The sequence below is a fragment of the Conger conger genome, chromosome 3 (genome assembly GCF_963514075.1).
Source record: "Conger conger chromosome 3, fConCon1.1, whole genome shotgun sequence".
NCBI lineage: Eukaryota > Metazoa > Chordata > Actinopteri > Anguilliformes > Congridae > Conger > Conger conger.
In genome coordinates this window covers 49813612-49833517 of record NC_083762.1, presented here as the reverse complement: position 1 = coordinate 49833517, position 19906 = coordinate 49813612, and the positions used below count along the sequence as shown (strand labels likewise).

Below are 19906 nucleotides of genomic sequence, written 5' to 3'. Positions count from 1 at the left end.
ATGCCAAAATTATCTTTCTACTCCAGATATAAAGGTTGTGTCCTGTTGCATTCTGTTCAACATCGATGGCTCAAATCCATATCTTCATCCAGAACTACTGCCGGGATTTACCAACTGTGTCTGTGCTAGCAGGGGGGAAAAAAGCACACCAGTATTCTGGGGCAAAGTGTGAATTGTTCAGTATTCTAGCCAGCTGTTTGCTGCGCTTGGCCTGCATATTGAAACATCAAAGTGGACATTCGCCAGCTATGAACTTAAAGGTGTTGTTACACAAAACTATTTTATTGCTTTTATTGCTGAACGCGTAGATTACTTTGTGTGACATTCCCTGCAATTTCTGTGCAACTTGGTTGCAACAAGTTGAAAGCAGTTCAACTTTCATGCAACTGACTGCATGCAATAACCAATCCGAAGAGAGATATTGATCACACGCGAATGCAGACCTGTCTGCGCGTAGCCTACTACGATAACACAACAAGCTGGCTAAATGATAAACTATAACTGGCTAACTAATATTACCTAAATGAACTGGCTAACTAGGCTAACCTAGCGTGTAACAGTGGAATTGCATAAAATGACATCATGAGCAACGAGTTGCCGCAACCAAATTGCATCGTGTGACAACACCTTTTGTCAGCGAAATTGTGGCAAAACAATAAAGGAACTCTTTAGCTCGCAGTGTTGAACTGGTGTGTTTCATTGGAAACTTCTGCTTGCATCAATACTGTTGTTCAAATCCTGGAATTTTAATAATTGTGGATTAAAGTATGTGTATTTGAACTCCAGTGATGTTTGTGTATTGATTACCAGAAAATGAGTGGTCCATAGAGGTCTATTATATCGTGGTGATCTGCTTCTACAAAAGTGGTCCCATTCTGTTACTGCCGAGTGAGTAGGTGGTGTATACGGTTTTTTAGTTTTGGGACACACCCATGCTGGTTTCTTTATCTTCATTGAGTCTTCTCCAAGGTTTGACGTAATTTGAAAGTCATTTTCTGATAATTATCATCTTCTCATGGAACCGTGACTCTGTACCTCTTGGTTTCACTGTCAACAATAAACTAACTTTACCGCATTGTATCGATAAGGTTTCCCCTCTATATACCCACACCATACCACAACTTACTCAATAACACTGATACTGTCATAGTTAGCAAACATTAGCTATCAATTTTGTAATCACTTTGAGCAAGTTAACATACCCTAAAATAATTTTTCTGTCATGCAGCGGACAGTGAGTAACTTGAATCAATAGTTAACGTGAGCATGTACCACCTAAAATTCGAAAAATCTCAAATGTGTGGGGTGGACAACCACTTTTTTTTCTTTTTTTTTTCTCTGTCCTATGTTCATGATGTAATAATAACAGCCGGAAGACAGGGAGGAGTTGACAAGGGAGGTGACAAATGGGAGAATGTCAGGTGTGATAGTCTGGAGAAGAGAAGAGGGGATAGGGTCAAGAGCACAGGTTGTAGGGCGGTGGGAGAGCAGGATTTGAGAAACATCAGAGTCTGTAAGGGGGGAGAAAGTGGAAAAGGAAGGGATGGGCCTAGAGGGGGGGAAGGGCACAGTAAGGGCGGCGGTTGTAAAGGATCAGCAAAGTCATCAGCAGCGAAGGAGGACTGAGGTGGAGGAGGCGGTGCGTTGAGGAGAGAGGAGAAAATGGAGAATAGTTTCCGGGGGTTAGAAGCGGAGTTCTGAATTTGTGTCTGATAGTATTTTGCTTTGGCGGCAGTGACAGCGGAAGAGAATGCCGCCAGGAGAGACTGGTAAATTGTGAGGTCTGAAGGATCTCTGGATTTTCCCCACTTCCTCTCTGCTGCATGGAGGCTGGTCCTGGAGGTACGGAGGGTGTCAGATATCCAAGGACTGGGAGGGGATGTGCGAGGTGGCTTTGAGACAGGGGGACAGAGAGAGTCAAAGGTGGAGGAGAGAGATGAAAGGAGGGTGGCAGATGCAGAGTCAGTGGGGAGTTTGGAGAAGGATTCGAGAGGGGGGAGTGAGGCGGTGACAGTGCTGGCAAAGGAAGAGGGTGAGAGGGAGTGGAGGTTACGGCGGGCTGAGGAAGTGTGGGTGGGAGGAGGGGGAGGAGGATAGGGAGGAAGAGGGAGGGAGAATGAGATGAAGTGGTGATCAGATGTATGCAGCGGGGTAACCGTGCAATCGGAGCATGTGCTGTTCCTCACAAAGGCAAGGTCTAGGACATTGCCTGCCTTGTGGGTTGGAGGAGAGTGTTGCAGGGAGAGGCCGAAGGAGTGGATTAGCGGTAGGAAGGCAGCAGCCTGGGAGGCTTCAAGGTGGATGTTGAAGTCTCCAAGGAGAATCAGTGGGGTGCTATCCTCAGGAGCATGTGTGTTTTAAGTTAAAACACTCGGTTACATTATGTTACATCTCTCATGGTTATTTTTTCGGCATTATGAAGTGTAACTCAATGCAATACAGCCTACAGTAACATATTATTATCACCAGGTCGGCAATAACCAGACTAACTGTGTGAATTAAAAATGCATTGTGTATGATTCATTGCAAGCATTGATATTTGTCGGATGTTTTAGCTGTGAAAAAATTCTGCACCCATGTTGGATCTGTTCTCATCAGCAAGGTTATATGAAATGAATGCATACCCACGTGACACGTCTCGACCAATCTGAATGCCATATTTACCATCGGTGGTTGGTTATGTTTCAGTACCCTGTATAACTTAATGATACAATTTCGGACTCCTAATGGTAAAGAGAGGAATTGCAGCAACAAACACCCTCAAACCACAACATGCACTGTTTTGGAAAGTTGACAGTGACAAACGCGACAGATCCTGCTGTCTTTTCGTAGTGTTCTAGTAAGAAAATGTTCACCGAACGGGTGACTTTATGAAATGTTGACTTTATTTTGCTGCACAGAAGTTTTCACTTTAGCTAACCAACTATATTATGTGCAAGCAACTTATTTGACTGTGGAACTAGCTGGCTATATAACTAAGATATGATAGTGTACCACAAATGATGCAACTGCAACTTACAGTTTGAGACAAAGGTTTAGCTAAACACACATGATTCAACATGTAAAGAGATAAAAGCAACGTGTAGCTGCCTAAATTGCACTCCAGAGAAGCAATCACTGAAACTGTTTATACCATTGCTTATTATCCATGCGAAGAATACATATCTAGTTATAAAATGATACCAGTTTGTTATCGGTAGCAACAAGCATAGTTAGCTTGGCGAATTTACAAATATCCACCTGAGACACAACGCTTGTGCAACTATGCTCGCAAAGCTCGCTACTATGTTCGTATTGCCTATATGGATATTTGTGAATTCGTCAAGCTAACTATGGCTAATTTGCTTGTTGCTACCGATAGCAAACTGGTATTGTTTTACAACTAGATATGATGTATTCTTCGCTTGGATAATAACCAATAGTATACAGAGTTTCAGTGATAGCTTGTCTGGAGTGAAATTTGGCGAACAATCAGAATAAGCCCCCACACCATTGGCTGTGGCAATTAGAAACTTAGAAACTAGAAAATTTTTCAACCAATGAACTTGAATTATTGTATAGCTGTGCAATGTTTTGGTACCGAGTGACGGCTCATCAACTGTATATTTTGAATCTATAAACACAGGCAGAGAGTGAGTTAACATGTCAGTCAGCCTTTTTCAACGATCGGAAGGGATTTTTACAATGGTCTTGTAACAATGTTTTAACTATTGTCCTTTTAATTTAATCTTATGTAAATTCATTTGATCTAATATTTTTATTGAATGTTCTCAAATACCTTGTCACACATTTAACATTGTTAAAGATGCTCTTTTCAATTGTAGACTCTAAATTATAATGTGGCATAGGTTACAGGGCTTATTTTTTTGGAATAAATGCGGCGTATTACGTTATCCTCTCCGACCGTTCCAATATGTCACCCTGCTTGGTGCCCTTGTTTGGGTTTTTTTCAGGGCATACCACCAGGTTTGAAAAAAATTGTTGAGAAAATACTGATATTTCAGGAATGCACTTTCAGTTGGAGGAATGCATTTCAAGTTGGATGAATGTGAAGAAATGTCAACCTTGTGGAAGCAGAACCACAAAACTATTGGCATAGGTATTGGTGTCCCCCCAAATAATTGGATGTCAGTATTGGCCAGAAATTTTTATATCTGTGTATCCCTAGTCTGCACTTTATATGTATATTTACACCGTTCATGGAGTAAAGGCAACTTTAAGTTCTGATGCTTTTGAGAACGTGTTCTGTCATAAATGCAACACTACTTCGCATCCTTCCTACTTTCAGCAAAGGGTTAAGCTGAACTCTCGTGATCAACCATCAGTGGTTATGCATATTTTTACATTTTATTTCTTGTTCTTGTCCCTGCAACCTCTTCTTCATGTAAATGTTGACCTCTTCATTTAACATGAGCCATAGAATGCAAGGTGTAGCCCTTTTCGGCTGTTTCCCAGGTTTAATGCGTATTTGGCAATTAACACCAGAGACTTTTTAACAAGAGAACTGTTAACACCAATAAGCAAAATCATGTTATTTTGCCGAGCTTGTTTTAATGCTTCACTACTTTGTTTTACAGGACTGTTGAATGATGCTTCCTTTGCCAAGTGTAAGAAGGGTGTGAAGGTTGTGAACTGTGCCCGTGGAGGCATCATTGATGAGGCAGCTTTGCTCAGAGCTCTGGAGTCTGGCCAGTGTGGTGGGGCAGGCCTGGATGTATTTGTTCAGGTAAGCCATCAAAAACCGAAATCTCACTTACTTAGAGTAAATATTCAGACCCCCAGTACCTTGGCAGCAATTGTAGCTTCAAGTCTTCTTGGGTAAGTCTCTACAAGCTTTGCACACCTGGATTTGGGCAGTTTGTCCAATTATTTGCTCCGTCACGTTGAACTGCCATTTTGAGGTCAATACAGATATTCAATGGGGTTTCAGTCTGGGCGTCAGCTGGGCCACTCAAGGACAATCTTGGCCTGAAGCCACACCAACATTGTCTTGAACTGTCACCGCAATCTGAGGTTGCGTGTACTCTGGAGCAGGTTTTATTCAGGGACCTCTCTGTATTTAGGTGCATTCATCCTTCACTCAATACACAACACTGAGAAGCACCCCCATAGAATGATGCTGCCACTGCCATGCTTCACCTAGGAATGGTATTAGCCAGGTGATGAGCAGTGCCTGGTGTTCTGCCCAAGAGTTCAATATTTTTTATACCCTTGCCCTGATCTATCCCTGGCCACAATTTTATCGCGGAGGTCTACAGAGAGTTCCTTGGAGTTCCTTGGCTTGGTTTTTGTCCATACATGCAGTGTGAATTGTGTGCCTTTCTAAACTATGCCCAATCAATTCAATTTGCCACCAATCAAGTTCAAGATAAGGATTATTGAAGCAATCAGGATGCACCTGGCCACAATTTGAAGCACCAGCAGAGGGTTTGAATACTTACGTTCAGTACCAGTGAAAAGTTTGGACACACCTTGCTCTTTTCATCTGTTAATGTTTTCTTTTCTCTGTTTGTAATTCATACTTCATACTTAGTCAAAGTGCAGATTCTCAGCTTTTATTAAAGGGTATTTTTGTTTTGAGACAAATTAATGTTATTTAAAATAGTGTATTGTTTACATGCCATGAGTTCCTGAAGTCTGTGACCTATCAAAATCACCAGAGTCTGGATATCATATTTTCAGGTTGACATACAAGTGATATGAAAGTCTCTTTGCATTTGAATAGATCTCCTTGGGAACTGGGGGGTGGGACTGGATTCAGCTGTAAATTACGCCAAAACAGTACAGAATACATTTATTGGCTAAATGGCTTTATATCTTCAAGGGTCAAAGGTTTCGGATGAGCCATTGTGCTTCTGCCAGATATGCTGTAGATACTACGAAGGGACATTTATCCTGACTAATTTTCCTGACTTGATGTCTTTGCACTGGGTCAGCGTATGCTTTGGGTAGCACAGGATTATTTAAACTAGGGATTTTGGGGGCAGGGAGGATAGAGTGTAATGGGCAGGGGGGTACAGACTGCCCAGACTGAAACGGCGAAGGCTACATATAATGGTGAGTGTAATAACAAAATCTTTTCAGGGAAAAAATCAAGTAATGGTGGTTTGGGACAGCAGGTGTGAGGGAACATGAGAGGATGTGTAGAACCAACAAACTATAATGTCTTTGTGTAAATGCTAGGAGCATAAAAATTACATTTTTTGAACTTGAGGCAGTTATTTTTAGTGGGGTCTATGACATTGTATTACAGCGATGTGGCTTGGGGATGAAGATGGGTATGAATATAATATAGAGGGGTAACTTATTAGGGAGGACAGTTCCAGAAACAGAGGTGGGGGTGCAGTTGTTTATGTAAGAATCTTAGTGTGGAAGTGATTCCAGCACATGCCTAGTGAGGATATTTGGATTAAGCTTATTGGGGAGGAAGATGAGGGTCTTAACATTGGAGTGTGTTACTAACCGCCAGCTATTACTGTGAATACAATGCTCTTTAAAGATATAAAACAAGCTTGCCAGGGAGGCGAGACTATTATCATGGGAGACTTCAGTTACCCAAATATTAGCTGGAATTTGGTGACCGGACAGGGAAAAGGTGAGGAGGCATTTATGGATGTTATAAATGACCTTTTTTTGACACAGTATGTCAGTCAGCCTACAAGAGGGCATTCGATTTCAGATCTGGTGATATGTAATGATTCAGACAGAATTAGCAGGCCAACATTAAAACGATGCCATCAAATTTAAATAATGTAGACTGGGAGCATGTTCTTGACTATAGGACTGTGAATGAAATGTGGAGCAGGTTCAAAAGGGTCATACTTGACGCACAGTGTAAATTCATATCTAAAAGGACAGCACTGAGAGTAATAAAGTTGAATATTGTAATATGCGGGCGGAGGTGAAAAAAGTTTCGCCAAAAGGCAAATCACAGATGATACTAAATGCAATCCAAAACGCTTCTTTCAAAACTATAAGAATAACAAAGGAGAACTGCTGAATAAGAATAAAGACATTGCTGAGACCTTAAATGTACCAATCTAGGAAACTACAGGTCTGTCAATCTAACTTGTATCACTGGAATCATCAGGAACAGGCTGGAATTATTTATTGAAAATAATAACATTCTAAGGGACAGCCAGCATGGTTTTCGAAAGGGTAGGTCATGCCTGACAAACTTTTTGGCATTCTTTGAGGAAGCTACCAAGTGGTTTGATTGTTGCAGGGCTTATTATATTGTATAACTAGATTTCCAAAAGGCATTTGATAAGGTACCACATGGCAAACCCATTATCGAAATGAGGGCGGTAGGAATTATAGGAGCTATTTCAAAGTGGGTTTCTGAATTGGCTACAGGATAGAGACATTAAGGTGATGTATGTTTTCATTCAATTCTATTCACAACAAAAAGCGTTATTAAACAGTGAAGGAATATTTAAGTTATTTTGAGAACATAAGTTGGCTTAATCTTGAGTTCCAAAGAAAAAACGAGATTTATCTTCACAAATGTCCATATGACCTATTATTGAACCCCCAACTTCAGTACTTTGTGGAGCTTCCTTTAGCCTTTATAACCTCCAATACCAGCATTTTCGGTAAGTGATGACAAGCTTCTGACACCTCTCTTTTGGAATCTTTGCCCATTCTTAATGTGCAAAAGCTTTCAGCTCATTGACATTTGATGGCTTCCATGCTGCAACTACTTTCTATAAATCCCACCAAAGATTTTCAGTGGTATTTAAATCTGGGGACTGAGAAGGCCGCTCTAGGACATTCCAGGACCGATTCCTTAACCAAGCAAAAAAAAAAAAAGTGTTTGATTTCTTCCTGATTTCTTAATTTTTTGCATGTTTGTCACACTTAAATGTTTCAGATCAAACAAATTTAAATATTAGTCAAATACAACACAAGTAAACACAAAATGCAGTTTTTAAATGAAGGTTTTTATTATTAAGGGAGAAAAAAAATCCAAACCTACATGGCCCTGTGTGAAAAAGTGATTGCCCCCTAAACCTAATAACTGGTTGGGCCACCCTTAGCAGCAACAACTGCAATCAAGTGTTTGCGATAACTTGCAATGAGTCTCTTACAGCGCTGTGGAGGAATTTTGGCCCACTCATCTTTGCAGAATTGTTGTAATTCAGCCACATTGGAGGGTTTTCGAGCATGAACCGCCTTTTTAAGGTCATGCCACAGCATCTCAATAGGATTCAGGTCAGGACTTTGACTAGGCCACTCCAAAGTCTTCATTTTGTTTTTCTTCAGCCATTCAGAGGTGGACTTGCTGGTGTGTTTTGGATCATTGTCCTGCTGCAGAACCCAAGTTCGTTTCAGCTTGAGGTCACGAACAGATGGCCGGACATTCTCCTTCAGGATTTTTTGGTAGACAGCAGAATTCATGGTTCCATTTATCACAGCAAGTCTTCCAGGTCCTGAAGCAGCAAAACAGCCCCAGACCATCACACTACCACCACCATATTTTACTGTTGGTATGATGTTCTTTTTCTGAAATGCGGTGTTACTTTTACGCCAGATGTAATGGGACACACACCTTCCAAAAACTTCAACTTTTGTCTCGTCAGACCACAGAGTATTTTCCCAAAAGTCTTGGGGAACATCAAGATGTTTTCTGGCAAAATTGAGACGAGCCTTAATGTTCTTTTTGCTCAGCAGTGGTTTTCGTCTTGGAACTCTGCCATGCAGGCCATTTTTGCCCAGTCTCTTTCTTATGGTGGAGTCATGAACACTGACCTTAACTAGTGAGGCCTGCAGTTCTTTGGATGTTGTTGTGGGGTCTTTTGTGACCTCTCGGATGAGTCGTCGCTGCGCTCTTGGGGTAATTTTGGTCGACCGGCCACTCCTGGGAAGGCTCACCACTGTTCCATGTTTTCGCCATTTGTGGATAATGGCTTTCACTGTGGTTCGCTGGAGTCCCAAAGCTTTAGAAATGGCTTTATAACCTTTTCCAGACTGATAGATCTCAATGACATTCTTACTCATTTGTTCCTGAATTTCTTTAGATCTCGGCATGATGTCTAGCTTTTGAGGATCATTTGGTCTACTTCACTTTGTCAGGCAGGTCCTATTTAAGTGATTTCTTGATTGAGAACAGGTGTGGCAGTAATCAGGCCTGGGTGTGGCTAGAGAAATTGAACTCAGGTTTGATAAACCACAGTTAAGTTTTAACAGGGGGGGGGCAAATCACTATTTCCACACAGGGCCATGTAGGTTTGGATTTTTTTTCTCCCTTAATAATAAAAACCTTCATTTAAAAACTGCATTTTGTGTTTACTTGTGTTGTCTTTGACTAATATTTAAATTTGTTTGATGTTCTGAAACATTTAAGTGTGACAAACATGCAAAAAAAAAAAAAAAAAAAAAAAAAAAAAAGAAATCAGGAAGGGGGCAAACACTTTTTCACACCACTGTATGTATGTTACTTGGACTCTTGATGGTCTATTGGCATCATCGCCTAGACGTTCTGACAGAATGAACTCTGTATGAAACTTGTCACATTGTAACAGGGAGCCTCTCATCTTGCCATTGCTGGAAAAAAACAAAAAAAACATGACCGCTTTTGTCGTCAAGTTGTGACTTGTGTATAGTTTGAAATGTCTGAAAAGATGCCTGCACACCAACACAATTTCTCAAGATGTAGTCAAAAAGAGCAGAAACTATGAAAGAATCACACAGTTGAAGGTTGATAATCAGTTTGAGTTCTAAACCAGTATTTGCCACCTATTGTGCTGTAGATTATTCTGCACATGATTTGTGCTGGCTAATGTCTAATGACTTACGGATGACTTTTAAACAATCATGTGTGTGCTTGTGTGTGTTTGTTCATTAGGAACAAGAAGAATATGTGCATGGCTGGAACAACATAGAATGTGCTAAGTGTATAGTTTTGACGTAAAAGGCAGAGTACATATATCAGAGAGCTTGCTGCTTCGTTTCAGAGAATGCACCGTGCTGATGTATTTCTCTCCATGCTGCATGTAATAGAGTGCCTTATGCCAACGGTCCTTCTAAACTCAGAATGGATTATTTTCCTCAAGACTAACCGGTCTTGTTTAAATATATATATATATATATATATATATATATATATATATATATATATATATATATATACAGTGGATAGAAAATGAATGCACCCCTTTAATATTTTTTATGTCTTGTTATGTCACGGAATGTAAATTTAATGGATTAAAATGGGACTTGTTTTTCCCTGACCCAAAGAACACAACATACCATATGAATGCAGTGAAATTATTTTAATTTGAAAAAAAGAGTGCATTTAATGGACAAAACTTTTTATTTTTTTTCAAATTTTTTAAGTATACACATCCGTGAGTCAATACTTGGTGGAAGCGCCTTTGGCAGCAATTACAGCTACCAGTCTTTTTGGGTAGCTCTGCACAAGGTTGGCGTGCTGGAATATGAATTTTGGACCCATTCTCAGTCTCCTTGCAGACTTCTTCAGGTTCTTCTCCAGAATATCCCTGTATTTGGCCCCACCCATCCTCCCTTCAATGTTGACAAGTTCACCAGTCCCTTTAGATGAGAAACATCCCCATAACATTATGCTGCCACCACCATGCTTCACAGTCGGGATGGTGTTTTTTTGGTGATGAGCGGTGTTGGGTTTTCCACAAACATAGCATTTGGCATTCATGACAAAAAGTTCTATTTTGGTTTCATCAGACCACAAAACGTTCTGCCAGTTTGTTGCAGGTTCCCCAAGGTGTTCTTTTGCTAATTTCAAGCGGGCCTCCTGGTGGACCTTTTTGAGAAATGGCTTTTTTCTTGCCACCCTTCCATACAGGCCAGATGTGTGCAATATCTTTGATATAGTTGTATGATGCCAAGTTTCCCTCTGTTGGCCATAAAATCCTGGAGCTCTTTCAATGTTGCCATTGGATTCTTGGTAGCCTCTCTGACTAGTTGTCTTCTCTCCTGGTCATCCAGTTTAGACGGACGCCCTGATTTTGGCAGACTGTGAGTGGTGCCATGCACTTTCCATTTCTTAATTATGGTCTTAACAGTGCTCCAAGGTATCTTCAAAGCCTTAGAAATCTTCTTATATCCCTCACCTGATGCGTACCTTTCCACAACTTTGTCACAGACTTCTTTTGTGAGATCTTTGGAGCCCATGTTTCTGCCTTTCGGTGAGACTGCTCTTGCATACTAAGGGACCATGATAAACAGCTGTTTTTATTCATGTCATCAAGTTAATTGCTGTGATTTCACTATTGTTTGGTCTTGAAGGCAATTTGCCATTTCCTGAGATAGTTTATGGGATGATTCAGTAAAGGGGGTGGATACTTATCAAACCAATTTATTGCAATTGTTAATTTTTAATTAATGTTAAAACAATTTTTAAATTGGTTTATCATTTTGAAAAGGTTAAGTACTGTATGTAGATTTGTAGAAAAAACACATAAATTAATTGCACTTTAATTACAGGCTATATGTCAAGTAAATCTGAAAAAATGTTCAGGGGGTGTATTCATTTTCTATCCACTGTATGTATGTATGTATATATATATATATATATATATATATATATATATATATATAGTAGCCTATGTTTGTTGAAATAAACAAAAACATTTTGTATATTGATGTGTAGCAAATTATTTTATTTTGAGCATCTTTGAGAGAGACCGGCAAAAGTGTGTGCAGATGCCAGCAACAAGCAAAGGAGAATAAACTGAAACATTACGCCACTGTATTTTGAATAAAAACTATTATTTGATTTTGTCACAATAATTAATCTCACCAGTCTTCAACATTTTCATCACAAGGCCCATTGCAATTAATTAATTTTGAGTGATTGATTTAATGTGCAAAATTACTTTCACAACAGCACTATTATTGTGCAATTAACCTGAAAATGAATGTTACACACATTCCCAAAATTGTAATGCTATAATGAAAAGTGCATGAGAAAAAGATATTATCATCAATAATAGAAATCAAAATAAAACAAAGAAAAAAGAAACTACATTAAAACTACCAACCCTGCTCCTCAAATCCAAAAAGTGGGAGGCACATATACAAACTGTTGTAATTCCTACACCGTTCACCTGATTTGGATGTAAATACCCTCAAATTAAAGCTGAAAGTCTGCAGTTAAAGCACATCTTTCTTTCATTTCAAATCCATTGTGGTGGTGTATAGAGCCAAAAAGATGAGAATTGTGTCGATGTCCCAATATTTATGGACCTGACTGTACATTCACTGAGCACTTTATTAGACTTCTTTTTTGACATATTGGTCTTCTGCTATCAGCTAGCCTATCATCTTAAGAGGTCTAATGCATTGTGTGTTCAGACATGCTCTTCTGAATACCACTTTTGTATTGTGTGCTTATTTGGATTACTGTCACCTCCCTGTCAGCTTTGACTAGTCTGGCCCTTCTCCTCTGACCTTTCTCATTAAGGTGTTTTTGCCCGCAGAACTGCTGCTCACTGGATGGTTTTCTTTTGTTATTCGCACCATTTTCTGCAAACTCTAGAGACTGTGAAAATCCCTGGAGATCAGCAGATGTACTCAAACCACCCTGTCTGGCACAAACTCACTTGGATCACATTTTCCCCCATTCTAATATTTGGTCTGAAAAACAGCTGAACCGTTTGACCATGTCTGCATGCTTTTATGCATTTAGTTGCTGCCACATGATTAAATCTTTCCATTAACAAGCTGGAGTCCGTGTCTAGCTAATAAAGTGCTCACTGAATATATAAAATAAATATGTTGTTATATTTATTTAATAATTGTCTAATGTTAATTATTTATCTGATTTCCTTGACTGTTTCTTCAAAGAATCTTGCTGTTTTGAAAGCAAAAAAGATGCCTTGAATGAGCGCAATGCAAAGGGAGTCATATCCACACATAGAAATGTTCTCATAACATAACATAACAGCCCAGCAATGCTCTCCTTTTTCCTACCCCTAAGTGTACCTACAACCTAAATTGCCTAAAAGCTAAATAAAATCTAACACCGTATCAAGCCTGGTCTTGAAAACCCCCAGTGTTTCTGCCTCCACTACATGCGCTGGCAAGCTATTCCACACATTGACCACACGCTGTGTGAAAAAATACTTCCGAATATCTGTACAGAATTTCTCCTAAGCCAATTTCCATTTGTGTCTTTCTGCTAAGCGAACTCAACCTGAAGAATCCCCTATACTTCACTTTGTTAATCCCTTTAATGAATTTAAAAGCCTCAATTAAATACCCCCTTCGCCTCCTTTTACAAAGCTTAAAGAGATTAAGCATCCTAAGTCTATCCTCGTAACTCTATATCTTTTATACCTGGAATCAATCTGGTTGCCCTTCTCTGAACCTTTTCTCGTGCCTCTATGTCCTTCTAATTGTGCAGTCCCAAGAACTGCACACAGTACTCCAAGTGTGGTCTAATAAGAGTATTGTATAAGGTGAGCGTAACTTCCTTGGACTTATAATCAATACTCCTGGCTATGTATCCTAACATCCTATTGGCCTTCTTTACTATCATCACACATTGACTAGAACCCGAAAGCCTTTGTCAACTATGACCCCCAAGTCTTTTTCCACTTGAGCACTATTCCATTTTGTACCTCCCAAGAAGTAGTCCTGCTTTATATTTTATATTTAGTTGTATTGAATTTCTTTTGCCAGGTTTCCGCCCACATCTGGATTCTGTTTAAGTCTTCCTGGATTACTTTAGTAGAGTCTATACTATTAGCTAAACCTCCAAGTCTTGTATCATCTGCAAATGTAATTAAATTACTTTTAATGCCTATGTCTAGGTCATTTATGGAAATGAGGAAGAGCAGTGGACCCAGCACCGATCCCTGTGGGACTCCACTTCCCACGATACCCTTCTCGGATAAGGCCCCTCCTCTTTGTGTCCTTTCCCATAGCCAATTCCGAACCCACTTCGAAATGGCTCCTACAATTTCTACTGTCCTCATTGTGATTACGAGTTTATCACGTGTACCTTATCAAATGCTTTTTGTAAATCTAGGTATACGTTTGTCCCTAATTATAGATTCCAGTATTTTACATGTGATACAAGTTAGACTGACAGGCCTGTAGATCGGTACAGTCCCCTTTCTTATATATTGTTATTATATTACCTTGTTTCCAGTCAGCTGGTATTTCTCCAGTTTCTAAGGACTGTCTAAATGCTTGCCAGTGGTTTAAAAATGATCTCACTTAACTCTTTGAGTACCCTTGGGAATATGCCATCTGGGCCTGCTGCCTTAGCTTATGTAATTTATCCAATATTTAATATTATCCCCAATCTCAATATTGTCTAAAACCTTGTTATGCCTTCCTGCCTACTAGTAACCTCCTCCCTGGTAAAACTCTCAAAAAAGTAGGCATTTAATGCGTCTGCAATGTCTTTATTCTTGTACAGCAGTTATTCTTAATGCAGTTGACCTCCTCTTTAATTTTCCTTTTCCTACTGCAGTATTGAAAAAATCCGCGATTTTCCTTTCCAATTGTCTTTTGGCTACCCTTAGTTCTTTTTTAACCTTAGCAGGCATGTTACAGTATTCTGCTTTATTACTCTCAGTGCTGTCCTTTTTATATATCTGATACAGTTTATTCTTTTTTTGCAAACTCTTACGTATAGCTGTATTCATCCACTGTGGAGATTTTCTCAATTTACATTTCTGCACTTTAGGAATAAATTTACACTGTGCGTCAAGTATAACCCTTTTGAACCTGCTCCACTTTTCATTCACAGTCCTGCAATCAAACACTTGCTCCCAGACTATATTACTTAAATTTGATCACATCTTTTTAAAGTTGGCCTAAAAGTGGCCTAAAATTAAAAATCCTGCACTTGGAGGAACCCCTCTTAATTTGCCAAAATACATCAACTTATTGTGGAATGGTCACTTGTCCCAAGTGGTTCCATTACCTCTATCCTGCAAATTCTGTCTGAATCATTACGTATTACCAGATCTAAAATCGAATGCCCTCTTGTAGGTTGACTGACATACTGTGTCAAAAAAGGTCATTTATAACATCCAAAAATTCCTCCTCACTTTTTCCCCTCACTGAATTCCAGTTAATATTTGGGTAATTGAAGTCTCCCATGATAATAGTCTCGCCTGGCAAGCTTCTTTTATATTTTTAAAGAGCATTGTATTTACACTACTATCTGAAGCTGGCGGTCGGTAACACACTCCAATGTTGAGACCTTCATCTTCCTCCCCAGTAAGCTGAATCCAAATATCCTCCTAGGCATGTGTTGATCAATTTCTTACTAGATCTGTCCTTCCTAATAAGTTTATAATAAGTACATTATACTCATCCCCCATCTTCATCCCCAAGCAATGTCTCTGTAATCCCTACAATGTAATAGCCCCCACTAATAACAACTGCCTCAAGTTCCAAAAACCTATTTTTTATGCTTCTAGCATTTTTTTATGCTTTGTTTGCTTCGAGCAAACAAAGACATTTCAGTTTGTTGCTTCTACACATCCTTTCCTGTTCCCTCGCTCCCTGCTGTCCCATGCCACCATTACTTGATTTTTGCCCTGAAATGATTTTGTTATTACTCTCACCATTACAAGTAGCCTTTGCTGTTTCCATCTGCACAGTTTGTACCTCCCTGCCCATTTCACTCTCTATTCTCCCTGCCCCCCAAGTCCCTAGTTTAAATAATTCTGCGCTACCCTAAGCATACGCTGACTCAGTGCAAAGGTTCCCCTCCGGTTCACACTTGTACAGCTCACCCCTGTCCCAAAAGTCCCAATGCCCCATAAACGTGTACCCCTCTCTCCTACAAAGATTTTGTAACCACATGTTAAACCTCCAGATAAAGTGCTGCTTCCCTCTGCTTGCACGTGGTACAGATAGAATTCTGGAGAAGACTACCATGGAGGTTCTGCTCCTAATCTTTTCTGCTAACTCCACAAATTTGTCCTGCAGAACCTCAAATCTACCCTGACCTATGTCATTGGTTCTGACGTGGACCATGACAACTGGATCCCTCCCTGCTCTGGCCAGGGGCTGGTCCGTGTGCTCCATGATATCTCCTACTTGGGCACGAGGCAGGCAACACACCATACGAGACTCCTTTTCACGAGCACAGACTATGCTGTCTATACCTCTAATAATTGAGTCCCCCACTATCACTAACTCCCTTTTCCTGTAGGATGTGGCCATCGGGGTGCCCTGAGGCTCATCAATCCTCCCACTCTCAGAGACAGGGGCCGGGTCCAATTCCTGCTTGGGCTGGAAAAGGTGGGCCCCCCACCTCTGTAGATACAGCCCCTGAGTAGTGTGCACGCCTTTTCTCTCGCTTGCGCCCTACTGTCACCCAACTCTTTCGTCCTGCCTGGTCTGAAGTCTTCCCCCTGCCGGCTGTGGCGTGCACACTAGTTCCTTAAAGGACGTGCTATGCAGTTTCTGGAACTCTTCCAGTTCAGAGCTATGCAATCGGCCCGCTAGCTGGCCCTCCAGATCAAGAATCGTGTTCTGAAGATGCTCAACAAGCAGACAATGATGATGAATGACTCAAGGAAATCGCTTTCCAGCAGAGCAATCATTCTGCTTCGGCCACATTTTTACCCCTCACTATGCCGTTCTCTCTCCCTAGTTCTGAAAGTTACTGCCCAAATGTAACGGCAAAACCACGGCTTAAAAAAAGCCCGGGGTGGCTCTGAACAGCTAGCAGCAGAACACCAGAGAGATAAAAACGCATCTTAACTATAAGCTTAGCTAGCTAATTCAATGTACTGCACAAATAAAGCTATCCGGCGCTAAGGTCAACAATATAATCAACAATATAATCTACTAACCAAGTGTAGCTGCTTGATTTTATAAAGAACAGAAAGGAGCCTGTGTAATACGAAGCTATACAACTTGCTTGTCCTTTATTTTTATTCAGACAAAAATATGCCCAAAGTATTATCCGGACTACGTTTATACTTGCAAATACGCTATCAGTAACCCTTACACTGGAGGCAAACTACCTACCAACAGGGATTTGCTTCCAAGAGGTTAATTCACACTCAGCTGACTTGCTGTCTACATGAAGGCAATTCCGAAACACAATGTGCTACTGTAACACTGTAAGTGTACATAGACCAAATTCAACATTTATTTTGAATCCTTTTGACAGTCGTGAGTCTGAGGCATGCTGTGTGAAGAACTTCTTGTTTCTTCTTCTTAATTATAACTGTTCGCTGCTGGTACTTCGAATCGTGTTCAGGAAGGAAAGAGTCGTTACTTCGAGGGTGTAAGACAAGTTCAGTTCCAGGTAATATGTACGTTCTCCTGACCAATCTTACACTGTCCTTATTGGGAATGACACCGTTTATATCAGTATCTGAACAATGGAAACTATCTGAAAGGAAGTGCTTCATCCTTTGTGACAAAGCACTCCTTTAGATATGATAATGTCTATTGACAGGTTTCCTGTTTAGGCCAAAGACAAATGGTTGTCGGCACCTAGACCTCAAATCAAGGCCAGGAAAGGAAATTTAAATAGAGTGGGGAAAACGGGGTGATTGTGGGGACATGCATTTGAAGGTGTGGTAATAGGAGCAGAACTTGCGTGTAAAACATTTTAACTCATTATGTCTTGAAAACACCTAAATCTAACGTGTCAGGAGCTGAAACAAGTAATTTGCCTGTTTGTATTTTATATTTGTCTGTATTCAAGTAGTTTTGCAAAGAAAGTGAGCTAAAATTAATCCACAGCAATTGTGGTGTCTTGGAAACGACAGAGTCCAAATCTTCAATTTGTCAAAAAACATCTTCACGAGGGAAAAGACGACACCACGGCAGCAAGTTCTTCAGGAAAATTCGACTTTATTAGCACACGTGCATAAAGCCGGATCAGTTCTCCAGAACTGAACCCCGACTGTAATTTTTACACCCATTTTATACACAGTTATTCCACCTACAACTCCTCCTTAAACCTCATTCTGGCAAATCACCCACACTGTTCTTATCGTAACTCCTCCCAAAGCTCCTCCCACAACGTCATTGTGGCAAATCGCCAACGGTCCTTATGCTCTGCCAACTCTGTACAAAGTTCAGGGCGTTCTGCCAACTACGAACAAAGTTCAGGACTCCCCCTGTCCTCACTTCACCCCGCACCTGCTCTTGGCAAACTACCAGACCTCATAAAGTTCTGGATGCCCCCCCTCTAACACACACGTCATCCATACACGTCACTCTGTATCTTTCGCTTTTATAAGACGAACTAAGCAGCAGTAATCATTGAAAATATACAGACATACTAAACATTTCATTAATATTCACTTATAATATGCTTTTCTAATATACAGACATACAAAACATTTGATTAATTATTATCTTCTAAGGGAGTAAATGTACGTTTCATTCTTTGCATTCTTTGCTCTCATTTCAACAGTTTTCACTGTGGTTTCTTGCGTTTTCATAAGCTCAGCTATGATTAATGTTCTAGGTTCATTTGATTTGATAATGAGCAGCATACATGGGATATAGTGAGTATAAGTCACTTGCATATAGATACACTTCTGGCATAAAACATTGAGAGTCCCGGAGAAATCAGCTGTAAAGTCATATCTCGCTCTGCCCGTGTCCTTGACAGTTCGAGACGCCTCCCCCCCAGCTGGCTGGCTCACTGTGTAATTCTAGCAAAATTTAGCAGTTAATCAGTTTGAAACTATACAGGGTACATATCATACTTTAATATGGATATATTGATACACTTTTAGCATATATCGTCGAGAGTTTTGGAGGAACCAGCCTGCTCACTAAGGTGGAGTCTGATTTTGACTTGTGATTGTTTATCATGCTTTTAGGAGGGAGATCTTTTGTTCTGTAATTTTTCCCCTACACAATGTGAAAGACTGATATCAAATTAGAGGAAGCATTTGGTTGACGTTATTGCTGCTAAAGATAATTTTAATGGTTATATAGGTATTTCATAACTTTCATTAAATAAATGAAATAATTTTAAAAATGTGTTTTGTGCTGAGCCATGTTCCCTCTGTCTAATATTACATTTTTCTAAAGATCTGAAACCATTCAATGTGATCATTATACAATAATAGAGGAAATCAGGAAGGGAGCAAATACTTTTTCACACCACTATATGTGTGTATTTTACTGATGCAATGCTTACATTAATATTGTCTGATTTAAAATAACTGATTAATAAAATGATAATTAATGATAATTAACAAATATATAAGCAAGCAATACTGTGGTTCTGCCTGTGAATGGTAACCTTATTAACCTTATTTGGGAATCAGTAGAGTGTAACAAATGATGATTTAAACATGAGTGATATGAATGCTATAAATTATCAAGAGGGTTTGTCCCTCTGAGGGATTTCAACCTACATATTTGTAGTGTGAACTGTTGTCACATGTTGATTATTTACAGTTTTGCCGCATACACTTTTCCACCAATTTTTGGAGGTTTACATTTGTTTATACAGGAACCGCCGAAGGACTACACCCTGGTGAACCATGCCAATGTGATCAGCTGCCCACATCTGGGTGCTAGCACCAAGGAGGCCCAAGCACGCTGTGGGCAGGACATTGCCCTTCAGATTGTGGACATGCTGCAGGGTAAAGCTCTTGTGGGCGCGGTGAGTAACTGCTACACTCTGCTGTGTAGGTTTCTCTGAGTAGGGCCACAGCCCGTCTATTCTGTATGTATCTTTCAGAGAGTCACTGGGCTTGCAGAACACAATTGTGCTCAGTTCTGTTTATTAACATAAAGTATTTCATAAAGCCACTTCCAACAGATCTTTGCTGTTTGCTGTAATATAAGGGTTACTTTTTCCATTAAGTATTTTCCTATTTTTTAGGTGCAGTTTTTGACAGATGCATTTTTGATTGCAAGCATTACATTTTACAAGGGTGATGTTCCTAAATTACTGTCACTCTGTACC

At 40.0% G+C, this 19906-nt stretch overlaps 1 protein-coding gene across 1 annotated transcript in view; it reads left to right on the top strand.

Annotated features, from left to right (window-relative positions):
* phgdh (phosphoglycerate dehydrogenase) overlaps nucleotides 1–19906 on the top strand; it is a 100151-nt gene that overhangs the window by 25627 nt on the left and 54618 nt on the right. Inside the window, exons 7-8 of the mRNA XM_061236990.1 lie at nucleotides 4578–4726; nucleotides 19448–19600. Of these exons, the coding sequence (XP_061092974.1) occupies nucleotides 4578–4726; nucleotides 19448–19600 (302 nt within the window). The remainder of the gene's footprint in view (nucleotides 1–4577; nucleotides 4727–19447; nucleotides 19601–19906) is intronic.